This window comes from Nuphar pumila, chromosome 2, assembly GCF_984573655.1.
Source record: "Nuphar pumila chromosome 2, dmNupPumi1.hap1.1, whole genome shotgun sequence".
In the NCBI taxonomy this organism is placed as follows: domain Eukaryota; kingdom Viridiplantae; phylum Streptophyta; class Magnoliopsida; order Nymphaeales; family Nymphaeaceae; genus Nuphar; species Nuphar pumila.
The window spans coordinates 130,881,198-130,902,010 of record NC_143250.1 but is presented as its reverse complement, the minus strand read 5'-3'; the positions used below and the strand labels follow the sequence as shown (position 1 = coordinate 130,902,010).

The 20,813-nt window shown below is 37.9% G+C and overlaps 1 protein-coding gene across 1 annotated transcript; it reads left to right on the top strand.

The window, feature by feature from the left end:
- Window positions 1-8,851: 8,851 nt before the first annotated feature.
- LOC149847111 (cellulose synthase A catalytic subunit 6 [UDP-forming]-like) lies at window positions 8,852-19,446 on the top strand. Its single transcript, XM_089996826.1, has 14 exons — window positions 8,852-9,869; window positions 10,742-10,937; window positions 11,322-11,539; window positions 11,644-11,746; window positions 11,835-12,018; window positions 13,183-13,449; window positions 13,579-13,924; window positions 14,966-15,103; window positions 16,730-16,855; window positions 16,938-17,150; window positions 17,236-17,512; window positions 17,645-17,841; window positions 17,962-18,312; window positions 18,464-19,446. The coding sequence occupies exons 1-14, from the start codon at window positions 9,789-9,791 to the stop codon at window positions 19,052-19,054; spliced, it is 3,288 nt and encodes a 1,095-aa protein (XP_089852952.1). The 5' UTR covers window positions 8,852-9,788; the 3' UTR covers window positions 19,055-19,446.
- The last annotated feature ends 1,367 nt before the right edge of the window (window positions 19,447-20,813 follow it).

Genomic DNA, 20,813 nt, shown 5'->3' with positions numbered 1-20,813 from the left:
ATCGAACTTGGTGTTGATCTTTTTGGTGACTTTGTTGATGAATTCAGAATTCATCTCCTATGTTTGGTCTTGGGTTTTCTTAGGTGGCTTGGGGTTCACTCTGATAACAAGTTGATGTGTGCTTGGGTCTAGGGTTTCAAGCGGTTCAGACGCAAAAGGGGTAAGACTCAAGTAAGTTAAAAAAGGTCAACTCGAGTAGACAAAGTGGTTGGGTTCATATAGGATCTGAGAGAAAAATTAGTTCTCCTAATTGGTGCATCAAAAAAAAATTTGAATTTTGTGTGATGGTTTGGATACCCTAAAGTAGGTTCAGACCAAATTTTATGGTCAGATGACATGAAAATAGGGAGCTATTTTTGGAAAAAAATTGAACTACGTAGGAACAAATTGAGTTTGATATAGACAAACTTCACTTATAAAATTGAGTTCTCTGTCCCAGAGACTCAATAAATCATGAAATTCAGAGGGTTGGTTGAAGATACACTGAAGAACCGTAGGTCAAAAAATCATATCCAAATTCCTCACGGGTTGGGTTAGTGATTTTTTTGAAGACTAGCGGGTTATCTGAGGTCTACAAAATTTAGGTGGGACTTTAGTTTAGGTAGATTCACACTTTGTTAGGGTTATGATGCGGGCAGGTTATATGTTCCCCCCAGGAACACACATTGTAGCTACAGTGCGTGTTCCTGGGTCCCCACTGAGCGTCGCATGACACTCAGTGGGGTGTATGGGGGAGCCGTACATCCCGCAGGCTGATATACGACGGTGTACAACTCCCCCGTACGCCCCACTGAGCACCATGCGGTGCTCAGTGGAGACCCTGAAACATGCATTGTAGCTACAGTGCGTGTTTCAGGGGTGCACACGCAACACCCTCTCAGTTATGGTAGAAAGCGTGGCTAACTTACTCAGATATGGACTCCTAGATCGAGGAGGTTGGGTTGGAATGGTAAGGAATGCCAATACCCAGATTGACCACACGTTCACTTGAATGGACCTTGGACAACATCGTACTATCCATCAACATATTTGGCCCTTTGTCAAAGGAACGTGAAGAATCTACGACGACGACGGACGAGGTGAGACCCAGAGTGATGGGGGCAATGCAGGGAGAAGAAAGATCACTCTAGCGCAAAGGCAATGCACAAGAACGAGTAGACGCACAGAGCCATGTCCGACATGGGCCAGACACCAACATTCTCATAGTTCGACCAAACTGAACCAACTCGAAGGAGGAAGGACACCATTGTGTTGTGCCAACGTAGGAGAGAACGCAATGATGCGTATGGGAGAAGGGCGAACTCAGAGGCCCATAGGACAGACTTGATGGGACCAATAGAACAAGACATGCAGGAGGGGCAGTCGCAAGGTCTCCCACACTACCATGGCTGCATAAAAATTAGGGAAGGGAGGCATGAAAAGTGGAAAAAGTAGAGGCGGGTGGATACTGACATCATGGATGGGTTCACAAGAAATGCCACTCCTCCTTTTTCATTGGTTTCAAACTATGGATCCCAAACTACTCAGAAAGGTTGAGAAACCAGGAAAATACCCCCGGGGTTCAACTTCCTTCCCTACTTAACCGAGGCAGAAATGGAGCAGGGTCTGGATGTGGTTTCAAAACCTCATAGGAATAAAAAGAGAAAACCAATTATGGGGCAAAAAAATAGTCAGATTTATTGCGGAGGGGGAATGGCAAAACTTTGGAAGCAGAAGACCATGCTCATTTAAGGAGCAAGTTCGAGAAAAGGGGAACTTCATCGACCCAGTCACAACTAACACACGCAAACCCCGATTCACGAAGACCGTATATTGGATTTGAAACATTTTAATTTTTGAAACTAAAAATTTAGAGTTTTTTTTTACACAATTAAAAAAAATAATGAAAACTCTTTTTAAACACTGTTCAAGCCTTGAGCGGGTTACGGTTTTCAACTCACAAGTGTAAGACTAAAAATAACTGAATCAAACCATCATTTGAATTTAAATAAATCAAAATATTATTTTTCTATAATCAGAGTTTACAATAGTTGATGAAATAATCAAATCATAAAAGTAATCAAGTCCTTCCAACAACTTAAAAGAAATGTGACTCTCTTAGCAAGCCTCTCATCGTCACTAGCCCGCTTACTCATTACCTAAAACATTAAAAATAGAAGCATTAACAACAACCCCAGTAAGAAACACCCTACAACATATGCATAAAAAAATACAAACACATAAAGCATACATCTTTCTCTATGCAAAGAAATCATAGTATGTCATAACATATAAACACAATAAGGATCATGATTACAACAATAATAATATAAGCATACGAGATTTCACAATAATTCATTTTTACTCTCAAATAACAAACTTGCATCCATGTCACTAATAACCAAGATCACAATAAGACTAAGTCATATATGCCAACAAATGCATGAACTTGAAATCATTCATGACATGCATCGACATTTATGCCAGTATTCAATGATACATTTAAACACTTGTGAACTTAACCTAATGCATTGTTTCTCTTTTCTATCATGCAAGGGTACACCCCAAAGAACCTACTTCAATTCAGCAATCAAATTAGAGTTTATTATGCTATGTATTTTAATTATTCTATTGATTCAAAGATTCTGAAAAACATCCACTGAAGTGGTTCATGACTGAGAGACACTTTACAGTAGTTTAGAAAATCGAATTCCATTCTGCAAAGCCTAATTGCCTACCTATGATTCATTGACAGTCCCAGTCTCCTACACTAATGACTAGGGACCAAAGATGCGTCTTTGCCCTCAAAATCATATCTGTCAGTTGACGTGTGTATCTCCTACCATCTTCAAAGTAGGTTAGGGTTCAAATGGGCTAATAGGTGTTATGACACTGAGCTCAACTATAACATTAGGCTCAACAACCCTAAGCTTCAGTCTAGGTAGCTTAATTTATTGTCTCATAAGGCATGGACCCATACCCCCTGAACTCTTTGAGGTGTAACTAAAAATAACTCATTTAATCTATATCAAGGTACATACTCCCATTTTAAGAGCACCAAAGAGTATTTTAAGATACGTACCCTCCTTTAAGAAGCACCCACGAGTTATGCCTCTTTAAGGCTTAAGTGTGTATGAATATGTTTATTTTAACTTAATTAGGTGCTCACTAGCACCCCTGGTTCTACCGAACCTGGCTCACCTTTAAGCCCCATGTCTGTGTGACTTACATGACTTACAACATATCATATACCACATACTACACTACATGATGCATGCGACTCATTTCAATATAGCATAAACCATGAATTTCATAAAATAACACATATATGCCTATGCATACTACATGGTAATCTCATATATTAACATGCAGTCTTATAAGTCATCATGCATAAATAATTATCATGCTTGCATATAGCATATTCATGAAATATCATATATCAGAACATACATGATTGACATATCAAATTATAAGGAAGCATATGATTTTAAACAAAACAAGTTTACAAGCCAAGATATTGTCCAAAACCAAAAACTGCATAAATCAGAATTTTTATATTGTTCACGGATTTGTTGGACTATTATCTCGAACAAATATAAACTCATGAAAATTCACAGTCATACCAGAAGGTATTAGCTCTTATATCCAAATGATATCTAAAAAAATAACAATTTTGTTTGCCATAGAAATTTATGAACCAAAGACTATTTTTTTGTTTTGTCAAAACCTGCCAAAAACTTGCCTTATAAAGAAGTAGTTACTAGACCCATTTGAGAGAGATCTCATCCTCCCAAATTTTCTGGTATTAGCTATACTTGGTATCTTTTAAAAGCATATGAGTTTATAAAAAAAATTTATTTCATATGAATTTTTTATATTTTATGGATCAGACCCTATCTGAGACAATTTTAGATCCAAATCTTATACAAAATCTTGAATTTCACACGACTTGTTTGAGACTCCAAGATTCACAGAAAAAAAAACTTATTTTTCTTTTTTTTTAGACTAATTCATACAATAACCATCACATATCCAAAAATCAACTATAAACAGTAAACATTTGATTTATTAGATTTTCTATAAAACCAACTATAAAAAATTGCTCTGCACACAAGACATGATTTCTGTCTTGGGTTGTAGTAGCCATAACCCTTAATTTTGTACCATCACTAATGCCCAATTTTTTTTTGAGACACCTCCCAGATAGGGATGGCATTAGACTAGGGAACAACGGGGCCCTGCTCCGCCTTGCTTCATTTGGACCAGGGATGAAGGGCATGAAACGGGGATGGAGGCGGGGATGAAGGTTAAAATCTATCCCCGTGCGGGGATGGAGGCGGGGATGGACTTACGCTTTCCCTCGCCTCACCTCGTTCCCATCTCAATCCTCGCATTTCTCCGCCCGCCCCATCCCCAATTCTTTAAAAAATGACTATAGTTCGACCGGAAACGGGGCCCCGCCCCGCCTCACCCCCGTTTGGACTGGGGATGGAAGACATGAAACGGGGATAGAGGCGGGGGTGGAGGTTAAAATCCATTCCCGTGCGAAGATGGAGGCAGAGATGAAGGTTCAAATTTTGAAACGGGGCGAGGGTGGAGACCTTGTCCTACACCCCCGCCCCGGTCCACTGCCATCCCTACTCCCAGATGTCTGGAGGGTCTCCATAAAAGAATTTGTCCGATGGTGATTTAATTTGAGAGTTATAATTATTTTCTCATAATAAGTCAGATAAGAAAATCATGGCAGCATGTGTATCATAAAATAAAATATAAAAAAATAGGAAAAACACATATATCAACATGCAATATTGATTTTAAATCATGTATTAACCATGTAACCAATATCTAAACATCATATAGAGTCATAAAAATACCACATGGTCATAAAACATGCTTTAAATCCTAAACTATCAATATAACTTATGATTTTTGCAAATAATAACTACTTTAAGATGCTAGCATGTGAAATCATTATAGAACACTTAAATAAATTTGTTGAAACATCATTCATACCGTAAACACATAAAAAAATCAATATTCATTCAATCATACTGAAAACAAGGATATAGAAATCTTAAACCACATAGGAACATGAAACTATACATTTCGCATTACTCAATTTTTTAGTTTAGTCGTTCAAACATAGTTTTATCGGAATCGTATTTTTAAATCCCTTTCAAAGCATGGTATTGATTTAAAAATAATTTTAAAACCTTTTTCTAACATGTTCCAGATCTGATCCACCACGGATCATCCTGTAGAATCGGCAAGACGCACAATTTATGTGTTTGCATATGATCAATGCTACAAGTAGGATGAATCCTACCAAAATCATGTTCTTAGATGAGCTAACACCTTTGTTTCTCATCTTAGCACCTTTGAGCAACTTTAATAGCTGCTAGAAAAACTTTAGAAATAAAAAAGAAGATGAAAAATATAGAAGAAGGAAGAAGAAGAGAGATGCAATGGAATTGGGAGAGAGAGATTAAATAAGCACAATAGAGGGGGGGGTCCCCTCCTAATGGGCTTTCCTTTTCCATCTAGAGATAGAGCTCTATCTTTATCCTCCAAGCGGTGGGCCCACTAGATGGGACGTCCCACCTAGAAGACTCTTTAGGTGAGTCTTTTATCTCTCCTCAAACTCCTCCCCTAATAGTCTTCCTAACCTCTTAGGTCTCTTAAGAGTTCTTCAAAAATAAAAATCTAATCTCTAACTAAATGTGGGGTTCACTAGGGGGGGGGGTCTCACCCTCTCTAGAACCCTCTTATAATTAGTTAGAGAACCTCTTCCATGAGTTCTTTAGAAAAATAAAGTGGGCCCATATAGGTTGCATCTCACTTGGGTCCAATCTAAGTGACCAGATTAAAAAATTCTAGACTGTATCTAGTCTTAATTGGGTTGGATCTATGTACCATATATTAATTTCAAATTCAACAGTTAAATCAAATGCCCAAATCCATTTATGATGTTCAAATCAATAGTGAATCGAAATACTAAAGTTTGAATCAGAATATGACAAATATAGGATCCATAAAAACCATTGGCCACCCTGAACCCCTGTGGGCTATCACGTTGGCACATGGCATCCCATTGGGCTGGGCGTGACCCTTTGGGTCTCATAAAAAACCTGGTTTGAGTCCAAAACACACATCAATCAATTTTAAACAACCAAATTCTAAATCTTATCTAAGTTGAAAAACTCAAAATGAAGGCTGGGCAATTTTAAAAATCTCATTTTCTAGACCAATCCATATTCAAAAACACCAAATCTGATCTCCTACGAGATCTATGGTTTATAACAGACCTAACTATAGTCCTAATTCAACTTAAACTCTTGAATTTTGTTTAAATTTAACCTAACTTTAACATGAATTTAACTTGAATTTTTCTCGAATTTAAAATTTAAAATGATCAAATTCGTAGGTGCTATGGGATTATTAGAGGTTCCGGGAAGAGGTGGGTTTGCAAGCACATAGTTGGTGTAAGTAAGGATTATGACGTTGATGTCATCTTCATGTCTAAAACCAAAATTACTTTGGAATTTGTGCTTGAAATTCAAAAAGAATTTTCGGTATACCATATGATAGGAAATTTTGAAGGCTCGGCCAACAACAGAAGAAGCTGCATGTGGGATCCAAGGAAAGCAGTTAGTGGAGGTATTTCTCAAAACAGACCGGGTGAATTTGACTCATAGATTGGCTCAAGTTTTAGAGGGTCTAGGAACCCAAAGGAAGCTTCTACATAATTGATTGAACTATTGTATAATTCTGAAAGGGTTTAAGTAAAACATACTTAATGTAAATTTTATTTTTTGGTAAAGAACTTAAGCACAATTAGCAAAGGGGATGACTAACAATTGAAAAACTGACCCCAGACTAACACCCACTGTTATAAGGGTGTTTTCTTATACAGACTTTACCTTTCAATTGATTAATGAACTGGTAGGGGTCTGCCTAACACCAGCTTGCCTTTAAAAAAAAAAGTTTCCAAGAAGGAAATGAAAATAAGAAACGTGTTGAAAAATGAAAGCAGCAAACAAGACTTTCTAAAGTTCATGTAAAACCGAATAATGTGATATATATATATATATATATATATATATATATATATATATATATATATATATATATATATATATATATATTTATATATAGCAAAAGTGCAAAATGTCAATAATATGGACAAAGAATATTATAAGTTTACATGAACTTTATTTCTTTTATTAATATTATAATAAATAGTAAGAATTAATATTTTTGTATAAAATATAATATTACAATGATTACAACAAAAATAAGTAATTAAAATTATGAATAACACATATATCTTAACTTTTCATTGAAAAAATCTTATTTAAGAAAAACTTGCAAAAAAAAATGAAAATATGTTTCTCCAAATAAGAGAAACAAGTTTCCCATATAAAGTAAAGAAGGTTTCCCATGTGATGTGAAACGAGTTTCTCACTCGAGTTTTCCCATGCTTTTTTAAAAGTTTCTCACAAGTTCTGAAAACACACGGTTTTTGGGTTTTGAAAACAGTTTCCCAGGAAGCTAGTTTCCAACATGTAAGTGGAGTTTCTGTAACCCTGATCCATAGAAAGATAAGACTTGGATTCTCTGTTGTAAGGATACCCTTTTTCTTTCAATTTTTTTTTGTTGGGATAGCCAAGCTGGGGTTAGGTAGAAAAGCATTCAAGTCCCTTGGATGTCATTCATCACCAAGATGAAGGGCATCTAGAAATCTACCAAACAAAGGTCCATGGACAAATATGAACCGTTCATTCTGCAACCTTTGATGCCGTTCATCTGGATGATAAACAACAATAAAAAGTTTTGTGAGAGCCATGCAGATGGTGACCTATTATTTGATGGGTTTTTGGGTGCCGTTCACCTTGGTGATAAACGGCATCCAGGGTACGGTGTACCTTGGATATTTTTCTGTCAAGGGTCCCTTGGACTTTATACTCTCTATCGACCCCAACCAATATATAATGTCCGGAGGAGTCATTTTCATCGTGTCCTTGTGACATAGCCTTGACCCATGAACTGGAATCCAGGCATTTGGTCAATGGTTGTTAGTTGGTGGGCCTCACTCAAATCCAACTAATAATAGGATATAAAAAATTAAGTATGGACACTGCTGCATTGGTGGAGTACGGAAGAATATGAGCTTCCTGAAGTAGGTCGCTTCTATGACGTGTCGCCTAACATACATATCTTTCAAATCTGGTTGTGTGTCCCTTCCTAATCCAACTACATATAGGAGAAAATGGGTCGGACCTAGAGAGATCCGATCCATTGGTTGCCTACCATTTTATTGTGGAGTACAACTGGGTCCTATTTTGTGTTTGGTGGGGGCCTCCGGCCTCCTATTCTTGGGCCCACAGATTCCAAATTCTCTCCTTCCGGTCCGGAGACGCGCAAAGACAGAAAGTTCTGGAGAGGATATTTTCGTCATTTTATTTTACAGCAGTCTTCTCATGAGCGACACACTCACATAACATGTGTGACATTTGGAAAGATTGGAGCCAGAAGGCAAAAAAACGTTTGTGGTCAATGTGTATGTTCTGGCATGATATAGTGTACTGAGTGTGAAAACTTAACGGTCAGATTTTGTGAGGCATGCAAACCGCATGAGCAGATGCCTCATGTGATCACTTCTCACAGTGAGCCAGAAAGAAGTCCAAAAGAGAGTACCAGTAGCCCCGCATTTCCTGCACGAAAAAATAGCGCCTTGTGCCAAGGTGTATGCTTTAAGCTCTCTCTCTCTCTCTCACACACAGTTCCGTGTCTACCAAGTTCAGTTCCACCTCACACATATTCTGCAAAATCTTTCTCTTACTAGATTCTAAGGTCCACCTAGCTCTTGCCTTTGCAGTTTGATTGAATCATTGAACGTCTCTCTCAGAATGTATATAGTATATCAATATTTTTTTAAGAAATTATAGCGCAGATAGAAACCATTTCTCTCTCTCTTTAACCCCTGGCTCATCAGACACAGAGACAGAGGCGAGGGGCTCACTCAAACCCGCGTCGACCCAGACCGCGTCCCACGGCCCCCCCTTCCTTCGACGGGACGCGGCTTATGACCGTACACCCATAGGCTGCAAGTGGGTCCTACTCAATGGCCCTCCCTCTACCCCCTTCTCTCTCTCTGCCAGCTGACGCTGACCATCGTTGATTGATTCACAATAAAGAAAGGTTGCAGACGTCCTGTTGGGTATCACAACCACACCATTTTCTTTTTTTTTATTTAAAGAAAACCATCCTCTCTCTCTCTCTCTCTCCCCCCACCCCTTCAAGGATTCCCTTCTTTGTCACCCTTTCAGGAATTTCCTTCTCTGCCCCCCTCCTTTTACCCTTTTTCTCTTTCCTCCTTCCATCCCTCTCACACTCATCCATCTACGCGTTAACATATTTAATTGATTTTTCTATTCGCCAGTGGTTCTTTCCCCCACATGCGTCCTTTTCATTCAGCTATTCCTGTCCGTCCATCGGCACCACCACCCTGTCTGACTCTTCAATCGACCCAAGTTTGGATGGAGTAAACCAAGATCGGGAAAGGAAGACGAGGGGAAAGTGGGGGATTGCAAAAAATATTGGCTTTTTTTTTATTTAGTTCTGTGTTTTTTTAATGGTTCATCTTTTGGGGTCATTGATCATATCTCAATATTAAAGTTTCTAGACAATCATTTTTAAGTAGGGTGTTAGGATTTCAACATTGAGAGAGAGGGAGAGTTTGGCTTGGCCGTGTTGGTGAATAGAGAGCCTCGCTCTGCCTCTCTCATTTCCGTTCTTCTCTAGGGTTTATGGCTACCAATGGCCGGCTTATTGCTGGCTCTCACAACAGGAACGAGTTCATCTTGATCAATGCCGAGGAGCTAAACAAGGTGCGTCCATCAAAATCCCATCTTTCTCTCTCTAATCTATGATGTGCTCTTGATGGTCTATCTGTTCGGCTTGACTGTGTTTCTGCTGTATCAGTCGTTACCCTTGCTTTCTGTGTTCTGATGACTTTTCCCCCTTTATAATGCACGTTTTGTAGGTTTGTTTACGTTTTTCTTCCTTATAATCCATGATAATCGGGTTTTTTATGTTTCTTCCTGTCATCTAATCGATACCCATTTGGTATTTCCTGGTGCTTATTCTCTAGGATTGATCTGGAGTTGTGTTTTTTTTTGCGTTTTACTGATCTTTTCTTTGATAATAATGCGTTACTTGTCAGAATGCTCGTCCTGTTCCAGCTTCTTTTGGGGTTTTCTAATTTCTAATTGGTACCAAACTCATTTTTTCTCCTCCTGATTAATGTATTCTGTTCCTCTAATATTTTCCCCGTTTCTGTTCTTGGATCGTTTCCCCCTTTTTCCTCTCTATTACATTTTTTCTCGATTTTCCTCTCTGATTAATCAGGCTTTTCTATTTCCATTAAAAATGTTTTTTTTTAAAGCTGTGGTGCTTGATCATAGCATTCACCTTATTTTTCATCTACTGTTCCTTTTTTGCACCTTTGATGTCTTAGATAGACATGCTGATTCTTGTGGTTGGATATTGATGGTTTCATCTGTACTGTTTGCTTATTTAGTAAACTAAACTAAAACCCTTTTGTGAATTCCCCCCCCCCCCCCCCATCTTGAAAATTTTAATTTGGCTAAACATTCAATCTGTTCCATATAATAATAAATAATTTGGAGATTCCTTTGAATGGTGAGGGTTTTATTTCTGTAGTTTTTTCCCATTAACATTTTATCGGTTCTTTTTGCAGCCTAAGGAAGGGAAAAAATTGAGTGGTCAAATATGTCAGATTTGTGGAGATGGGATTGAAAGAACAGTGGATGGAGAGCCTTTTGTGGCTTGTAATGAATGTGCTTTCCCAGTTTGTAGAACTTGCTATGAGTATGAAAGGAGGGAGGGTACTCAGGCATGCCCACAGTGCAGAACCAGATACAAACGACATAAAGGTTATGCCTTCCCCACACTCTTCTTTTTCTTTATATGTAATTTTCATATATACGGAAGTAGTAATGCGTTTGTGAAATACGTTTGGTTGCTTTGTTTATTTATTTTTGAAACTGATGGAGCGGACAATGCATAATGTGAGAGAGTGAGAAAAAACATGAATTTTGCTTGAAATACCCATGAATAGGTCAATATTGGATCCTTCCCCTTTTCATTTAAATTTTTATGATCTAATCAAAGGAAGAAAAATACACAACACTTGTAAAGAGAAAAATAGAGAACTTTTCATTCCTGGAAAAAATTGTGGATTACTTAGCAATATTGCCTTTTCACTTCCTTAAATTTGTAAATTTCTATTGAAGATAGAGCAATGGTTCTTTTTTCAGGTAGTCCTCGAGTGGAAGGTGATGAAGAGGAAGATGATGTTGATGATTTGGAGAATGAATTTGGTTTTGGTGATCATAGGGACCAAAGAGATGCTCAGTATATTGCAGAGTCAACATTGCATGGCCGTTTTAATGTTGGTCGTGGTGACGGAGGGGATGCCCTTGGGACTCAGGGGCCATCTATTTCTGATATTCCACTCCTAACATATCGAGGAGAGGTGCCTACTTGATACTAATTATATTCTTATGTTTCTTGTTGGTTAAATTTTCACAGATGTTCATTCTTTGAGTACTTTTTATTTTCTATTTCCTTCCTATGTAGGATGTTGGAGTTTCTCCTGATAGCCATGCACTTATTGTACCTCCATTCATGGGTGGTGGCAAGCGTGTTCATCCAATGCCGTTTCCAGATTCTTCACTGTCTTGTAAGCTGCTCTGAGGGTTTACTATGTCTTAACTGTTTAGTTTTGTTTTCCTTCATGTTTTTGTTGAACTAGCTTTTCTGGATTGCAGCTGTGCAACCTAGACCATTGGATCCTAAGAAAGACTTGGCTTTGTATGGTTACGGAAGTGTGGCATGGAAAGATAGAGTGGAAGAGTGGAAGAAGAGGCAGAATAAGTTGCAGATGATTAAACATCAGGGTGAAAATGGTGGGAATCCTGATGGAGATGGACCAGATGATCCAGATTTACCCACGTATGCATATTCTATAACACATTTTCAAAATTCAAATTGCTTGAAATTCTATATGGCATTTCATTAAAACGAACATTGAAATTGCAACTTCAGTGCTTCATAGCGGTTACTTTTGGTTTGATTACAAATATTATTGATATCATGAACTCATAAAGTGCATTGACTCGATGAATGCTGCTTTTCAGTTATAATCTTCCTGTTTGTGGAATCATTATAAACAAAAACTGTGCTACTGACCCGGTTGGTAACCCTTGCCTAATCCCAGGGCGAGTTGGTAGAAACAAATGCAGATATTTTCCAAAGCCTTTTTTTAAGTTCAGTTCTTCATGGTGCTTCTGTTTTATAGTTTTATTTTTCTATCAGGTTGATTTGGCAGCCTTTCCATGTCAGTGCCTTGGAAGGTTGACCTGCACAAAGCAGTTCAAAGGATTTTATCGTAAATGTGCCAAGTGCCTTCTGACTAATGCATAATCAATTACGTGGAATTGGCAACTCTATGATTCTGAAGTTTTCCATCTCAAGATGGGATGAGATTATGAAAGTGATCAAGAATTGAATGAGGCTTGCTTGTCAGTTTGTCCTCACATGGTGAACTTGGTTAGCTTTTACTGTTTGCACAAGCTGAGAATTTTTGAGCCTCACCTAGTTTGGGCTACCTGTGCACCGGCAGAGTTTTGGTCCTTTAAGCTCTGATTTCTCTGTCTATCTTTTGTTCTTCCACTGTGTTGGAAAATGTGCTGTCCTTCCTAGATTTGTTATTGGTTTTGTTTTGGCTCCATTTAGTACGATTGCCTTCTTGAGTTTGGCTAAAGGAAAATGAAGTTGGTAACTGGGAAATCCTTGTTTTACACAGCTCAGTTGGTTTTGTTGTTTAGTTCCCATTCTAAATTAACTCTGAGGTGATAAACTATCACTAATTAATAGTTGACGCTATACTGCCACAACAAAATCTAATCGGTCATCCTTAGTAAATCCTAGAATGTCCTATTTGCTGTGACTTCTTGTGTAGATAATGGCCTCATTATATATATCTTTCATGGATACCTGTTCCATACGTGATTCTCTGTGCTGAGTCAACACATAATTGAGATACTCAGTGGAGTGTGTTGAGTCATGCTTGAATTTTGTATAATTTTTAAGCTGTTGTAATTTAATTTTTTTCAGGAACGATGAAGGGAGGCAACCATTATCCAGGAAAATTCCCCTTCCTTCAAGCAAAATAAATCCATATAGATTGATCATCATATTGCGGCTTGTGGTCCTTGGCTTCTTTTTCCATTACCGACTTCTTCATCCTGTTCCAAATGCATATGGCCTGTGGCTTACCTCAATTATTTGTGAGATATGGTTTGCACTGTCTTGGATTTTGGATCAATTTCCAAAATGGTACCCTATTGAACGAGAAACATACTTGGATCGACTCTCATTGAGGTATTGTGTTTGCATATCTTCTGCTGCTGTGATTTTTGACCCTTTGTGATTATATTTCTTTGCATTTTCATCAATATATATGACATTTCACTTAGTATCTTTAAGCTACTAAATTTAAACTTATTTCAGGTATGAGAGAGATGGAAAACCATCAGAACTTGCTGATTTAGATGTTTTCGTCAGTACGGTGGATCCCATGAAGGAACCTCCGCTGATTACTGCAAACACTGTTTTGTCCATTCTTGCAGTGGACTACCCTGTTGAAAAGGTTGCTTGTTATGTCTCGGATGATGGTGCTGCCATGCTAACATTTGAAGCACTTTCAGAAACATCTGAGTTTGCTAGAAAGTGGGTCCCCTTCTGCAAAAAATATAGCATTGAACCTCGAGCTCCTGAATGGTATTTTGCACAGAAAATTGATTATCTTAAAGATAAAGTTCATCCAGATTTTGTCCGAGAGCGGCGTGCAATGAAGGTCATTTTTTCATTGTCATATAGGTCTTTGTGTTGCTTTTAAGTTTGTCTAGTGTTGATTCAGCTTGCTTCCAACTGATTGAACCGGATTATAATATGCTAGTTTGCCCAATAAAAGGCACAGAACTATTGAGTATAAGTCACCTTATTTTAATATTTTTTTTGGATTTTTTTTGTAGATGAGACCTTAGGGATGAGATCTACAAGGTTTGTTTAGTAAAAAATGAGTTTTGAATCATGTGATTGTGACGTATAATCTGGTTTTTTAAGGGCTTCTAAAATCAATGGTCCACAATGCACTAAAAATTTCATGACTCAAAAAATCATATTTTTAAATTGAAATAACATGATCCAAGGTTTGATCCTTAGCAAACAAACCATGTTGAATACATCTATAATGGTCAAATTGAGTGGGTAAAGCTTGAACATATGATTTATGTCTCTCTCTCTCTCTCTCTCTCTATATATATATATATATATATATATATATATATATATATATAAGGGAATGAAAACCTACCCAATAGAAAATCTCTCAAACCTATCCAATAAGAAACATTTATCAGATTTTTGGTGTTTTTTCCAAATTCTGACCTTACAGATGTGATCTATGCACTTGTTTTTTTAGGAATCAGTTATTGGAGCATTTGATTCTGATGCATTGATATATTTTTATAAGGTTTCAAAATTCAACGGCATACAATTTCATAAATTTTTGTGGCTCCAAATACCATTTTCCATCCAAAATGCATGATCCAAGTGTCGATTTCTTGTAAATCAATCATGCTGAACACATCTGTAAGGTCAGAATTTTGAAAAAACACCGAAAATCTGCAAAATGTTTTTTATTGGGTAGGTTTGGGAGGTTTTCTATTGGGTAGGTTTTCATTTTACTATATATATATATATATATATATATAAACTAGTTCAATTGTGGGTGCTGTTTAAGTTTTAGGCTACCTTTTGTTGGGTTGATCATCTACAACTTTTGTGCTTTAGCATCACAAATTAACTTCTTTCAGCAATTTATTGTTTTCTACAGAGAGAATATGAAGAGTTCAAGGTTCACATCAATGGGCTTGTTGCACAAGCACAGAAGGTCCCTGAGGATGGTTGGACCATGCAAGATGGAACTCCATGGCCCGGAAACAATGTGCGGGACCATCCGGGAATGATACAAGTAAGAATTGCCATGTTCTACGGTTGCCATTTTGGTAATGAAAGTTTCAGAAAAGTGTATGTTATAGCTAATTTTTATTCTTATGCTATGTCACTGCTAATCATTAAGAGGATATTAGTTAGGATATATCCATTTCTAATACATCGTGCTCAATGATTTGCTTGGTCTTCATCTTCCAAATGCGCGATGCTCAATGAGTTGCCTGTCCTCCATCACATGTGAAGGTTTTCCATATCCTATAGCTGCTGCTTGCTATCCCCAAAATGAGCTGCTCCATTTTGACTTACACTTTCCTGTTGCACCTCATGGACCATTATTGGCTACTTGTCAGTGTCCTGGCTGCTCTATTAGCTTGTCAGATCAGATGATGATCTATGAGATTTGGCTTTTGTGTTGATTTCCTTTGAAAATTTTTTGTTTGTTGGTTCATATCGCCGACCCCAATCGTTTTGGGATGAAGGCGTAGTTTTTGTTGTTGTTTGTTGTTGCTCTACCAAAGTGTTGATTCAAGCATATGTCCATAGGATATGAAAGCAGCTTTGATTTCTCCCATGATACAAAGTTCATCATTGACTAGCAGGTGCAATCATCAGTTAAGGCAGCTTGACTCTATTGTTTTGGACCAAGACACCCAAAAACCTAGAAGATTACCTGCATTTTTTTTTTGAAAAAAGGGAAATGTTATCAAGTATAAAAGATAATTAAGTACAAGGAGGAGGATGACAAGCTGTCAACCCTGAAAAGAGAGGGGTGTGTTAAGCACATGAGAGTCCAATAAAAGGTCCTACCCACCAAGATCCAAGTGATCCCTTTTAGCCTTGACACCCAGCAAGACATCATGTAGAATAAGATTTAGTATGTGGGAGATTGGATTGCTTATCCTCAAGCGTGCCACCATTCCGCTCCTTTCAAGTTGTCCACCATTGTCCACCAAGCAATAAGCAGCCAACGTCACCACACGAAGTACCATCTTTTGCTCCTGCTAAGGGGATTGAGTCCCAAAAGTTCTCTAAGTGGGGTGGCTTCAGTTATGCTAAACTGAAGGTTGGGCCAGGATCGAGTCTTAATATTTGGGAAAAATTTGCAATACTATAAAAGGTGTATAGTCGATTCTTCCACCCGTGAGAACGTTAGGCATTTTCTGGACCTTTTATTACTCACAGTACCTGGTAATGAGATAGACATGGTGGTCAAAGTGTGCATTACTGATCAGTTAGCTATAAACAAGAGTTAATTTATAAATTATAGGTAGAAACATTTATCAGTGTATAATTTATAAACAAGACAGGCATGGAGTGAGGTTTATTTTTGAAATATAGGTGTATCATTGAAATGACCTTGATCTTGGGCTATTTGGACCATTAATTTATAAATGAGAATGGGGGCATGCTTTATGTGATTGTATTGTATACCTTGCCCATTTATTGTTATTATCTGGGGAAGTTATATTTATGATTGCGCTGTAGAATCTTTTTCATCCTATTGGATTCTGCTACATGTTTTAGATGGATGCTTTCTTGGGTTGCTTTGATATTCATTCTCAATGTACTTTCTCAGAATAAGGACTATCCTGTGTTATGACCTTTGAAAGACTTGAATGTATTCATGAATTTGTTTACTCGGCAGGTTTTCCTTGGTCCAAATGGTGTGCTTGATGTGGAGGGTTGTGAGCTACCTCGCTTAGTGTATGTTTCTCGTGAGAAGAGACCAGGATTTGACCATCACAAGAAAGCTGGTGCTATGAATGCTCTGGTATGAACCATATTCTTATATGGACTTTGTGCAGCTGGTCTTTTAATCAGATATGTTCACTGACTTACTTGAGTGTTTCAAGGTACGAGTGTCAGCTGTTATCTCGAATGCACCATATCTTCTTAATGTTGACTGTGATCATTACATAAACAACAGCAAAGCTCTGCGAGAGGCCATGTGTTTTATGATGGATCCTACATCTGGGCACAAAGTGTGCTATGTGCAATTTCCTCAAAGATTTGATGGGATAGATCGACATGACAGATATGCAAATAGAAATATTGTATTCTTTGATGTACGTTATACTCTTGTTGATTTAGTACCCCAAAAATAATCTTAATTGTTTATAGTTTGACCCTTCTCCCTGTTAATTTTAATAGATCAACATGAAAGGGTTGGATGGCCTTCAAGGACCAATTTACGTGGGAACAGGCTGTGTCTTCAGAAGGCGAGCTCTTTATGGATATGATGCTCCTGTGAGGGAAAAACCTCCAGGAAAGACTTGCAACTGTTGGCCCAAGTGGTGCTGCTTATGCTGTGGGTCAAGGCGAAAGAACAGGAAAGCAAAAACAAAGGAGAGAAAGAACAAAAAGTTGAAACCAAGAGAGGCATCTTCACAGATACATGCATTAGATGATACTGGAGAGGGACTTGAAGGTGACATCCTTTTAAATTAAAGAAAGTAACTTCTAGATTGTCATTTCAGGAAGGAAAAATCATTTTTGTATTGCAAAAGTTCTAAAAAGTGTTGTTTAATATGCCACTTATTCCGACAGTTTTCTTCTTCAGGAATCGATCTTGAAAAGAATTCCTTGTTGCCCCAGAGGAAACTTGAGAAAAGGTTTGGGCAATCTCCTGTTTTTGTAGCATCTATTCTTAAGGAAAATGGTGGAACAGTCCATGCTTCTGATAGTGCATCATTGTTGAAAGAAGCCATTCATGTTATAAGCTGTGGCTATGAAGATAAAACAGAATGGGGAAAAGAGGTAAATGAGGAAAGCTTCGAGTTCAGTTACCTATTCTGAAGCAGTCTCTGTTAACTCCGGACTGAGGGTAGCAAAGGCTGAACACCTATAATGATATCCCTTGTTTCCTTTTCATGGCAGGTTGGCTGGATATATGGTTCAGTGACGGAAGATATTCTAACAGGCTTCAAGATGCATTGCCATGGTTGGCGCTCTGTTTACTGCATGCCTAAAAGACCAGCATTCAAGGGGTCTGCTCCCATCAACCTATCTGACCGTCTTCACCAAGTTCTGCGGTGGGCACTTGGTTCTGTAGAGATCTTCTTAAGCAGGCACTGTCCAATCTGGTATGGTTATGGTGGTGGCCTGAAATGGTTGGAGAGGCTTTCCTATATTAACTCTGTAGTATATCCATTGACGTCTTTGCCACTCATTGCTTATTGTACACTTCCAGCAATTTGCCTTCTCACTGGGAAATTCATCATCCCTGAGGTACATTAACCAAAACGTACTCTTTTTAAATAATTTCATCAACAATGCTCTCTCTCTCTCTCTCTCATGCCGAGTCTTTTTGTTCATATGCTGTTATATGCTGCTTTTGTCCACCTCCAAATACTGATGCTTGTATCATTTTATGTAACAGATAAGCAACTATGCAAGCCTCATATTTATCGCTCTATTTCTATGCATTATAGCAACTGGTGTGCTTGAGATGCAGTGGGGCAAAGTAGGAATCGACGACTGGTGGAGAAATGAACAGTTTTGGGTGATTGGTGGTGTTTCAGCCCATCTCTTTGCTCTCTTCCAAGGCCTACTCAAGGTACTCGCAGGAGTTGATACCAGTTTCACTGTTACATCAAAAAGTGGAGATGATGGTGAATTCTCAGAGCTTTATGTGTTCAAGTGGACATCATTGTTGATCGCTCCTTTGACACTACTGATCATCAATATAATCGGGATAGTGTCGGGAATAGCGAGTGCGATCAACAATGGGTATGACTCATGGGGTCCCCTCTTTGGCAAGTTCTTCTTTGCCTTCTGGGTCATTGTTCATCTCTATCCTTTCCTGAAAGGTATGATGGGCAAGCAGAACAGGACACCCACTATAGTGGTGGTTTGGTCTATTCTACTGGCTTCAATTTTCTCACTTGTGTGGGTGCGAGTCAATCCGTTTGTAAGCAAATCAACAGGGCCTGTGCTAGAAATTTGTGGGTTGGATTGTGATAATAATTAGAATCATTGTATGGCCATGTTGCGTGGCTGTGGGGAGTCAAAAGAAGACGGTTATTTCCTCAGGATGACGAGTTTGTTAAAGTGGTTTAATTGCATCATAAATGGTGGAGCTGACAGAAGGGTGCCATGGAGGCCTGGTGTAGATAAAAAAAAACTATGGCTATGACAGTTTTCATATTCGTTCTCTGTGTATCCATTCTTTTCATGCATACGTGTTAAAAATTCCGATCTTTGTTTCATTTTCCATTTTTTCTTCTTCTGTCATGTCGGTTTCAGGGTCGTATGTAATTTGAAGAAGTCATCAAACTAGAGGTACTTGTGACGGAACTATATCATTTTTTTCCCTTCCTGAAAAGGACAGGCTATATTTATTCCATGATCTTTTTTATTCAATGGATTATTGAACTGTATGGTGTAACGTGAGGTGAACTGGACTCGAGTTCGCGTCCTTTTATGGTTCTTTGTTCATTTTCTTCGATCAAGATGGTATCTACTAACGAGCATCATTACCAGCATCACCCTTGATATTGTAACTAGGTGAGGTGCTGCAGCATCATTGCCCAGTATAAGCACATCTAAGTCCCTTGGCGACTTGGGGGAAACTCGAGGCATGTTTGCTTTGGTCACAGGTGACAAAATAGAAGCTTAGTACAGTAGAAACTGATAAGGTAGCTGTGATTGTGAATCACAAGGTAGGTCAACCTTGTGATCTACTTTCACAAGATTGTGATTGTCATAGCTGGCAATCACAATCACAACTTTTTTTTTTTTTTATGTTCCATTAACCTTGAGAAAGTGCAGTAATTGTGATTTACAGTCATTCTTGTTGAATCTCACCGCCTTAGGGGTGATTTGATTCACCCGCGTATCCATAAATCCAGTTTAAGTGGGGGCGCTTTCCTTGCCCTCCTAAATGCAATTATTGAACTTATGCTGCTTTTGAGGAAAAAAAGTGGCTGCATGCAAACCATTGTAGACTATTTCTCCATTAATCAGCGTAATTGATGATGCATTATCATCTGATTGCAATAAGACCATCTGTCATAAAAAAGATCACCCTAAGATCATCATCTCATGGTCATTGAGAACAAATCAAATGATATGGTTTTATTTCTCAATCCTTTTAACTTGCTCTTAGAGAATCATGGTAAAAAGATTGAGAAAGTGAGATCAAGGATTCCTCAGACAGTTAAGAATAGGTAATCTCTTTTAAGAAATGCAATGGATTAGGTTTCATACATACTTGAGAAAGGCAATAAAAAAAGAAAGAGCTCTTTCTTTTATAAGTTAGGAGCTATGTGAGATGAAAGTCTCATGCATGCACGGTTTTGAATGGGAGAAAGAAATGAAGAATCCACTTTCCAATTCTGACTCTCACTCCGGTCATTGTTTTACTTTTTGTTCGAAAATACTTGGTTCAGTTTAGCTACTCAAATGTTTGATATTCCTTTTTATTTCTTATTGAATAAAAGTAATATCTGGTTTTTTCTAGTATTATAAATCAAAGATATTATCTTGTGAATTTCGAACTGGATTTGAATATGATCCAAGGGCCGGAAGCTCTATACAAATAGGATCTCTTACCAGATTTGGATGCATTCGAATCCATATTTCAGGGCATGCCTGAAAACATTTGAATTTTTTAGGGGCAAAACAATAATTTTATAACCCAAAGGCATATTTTGAAAAATAATTAAATTATCTCAAAGAAAAATGATAATTTTATGACCTAAGGGCATATTTTAGAAAATAAATAAATT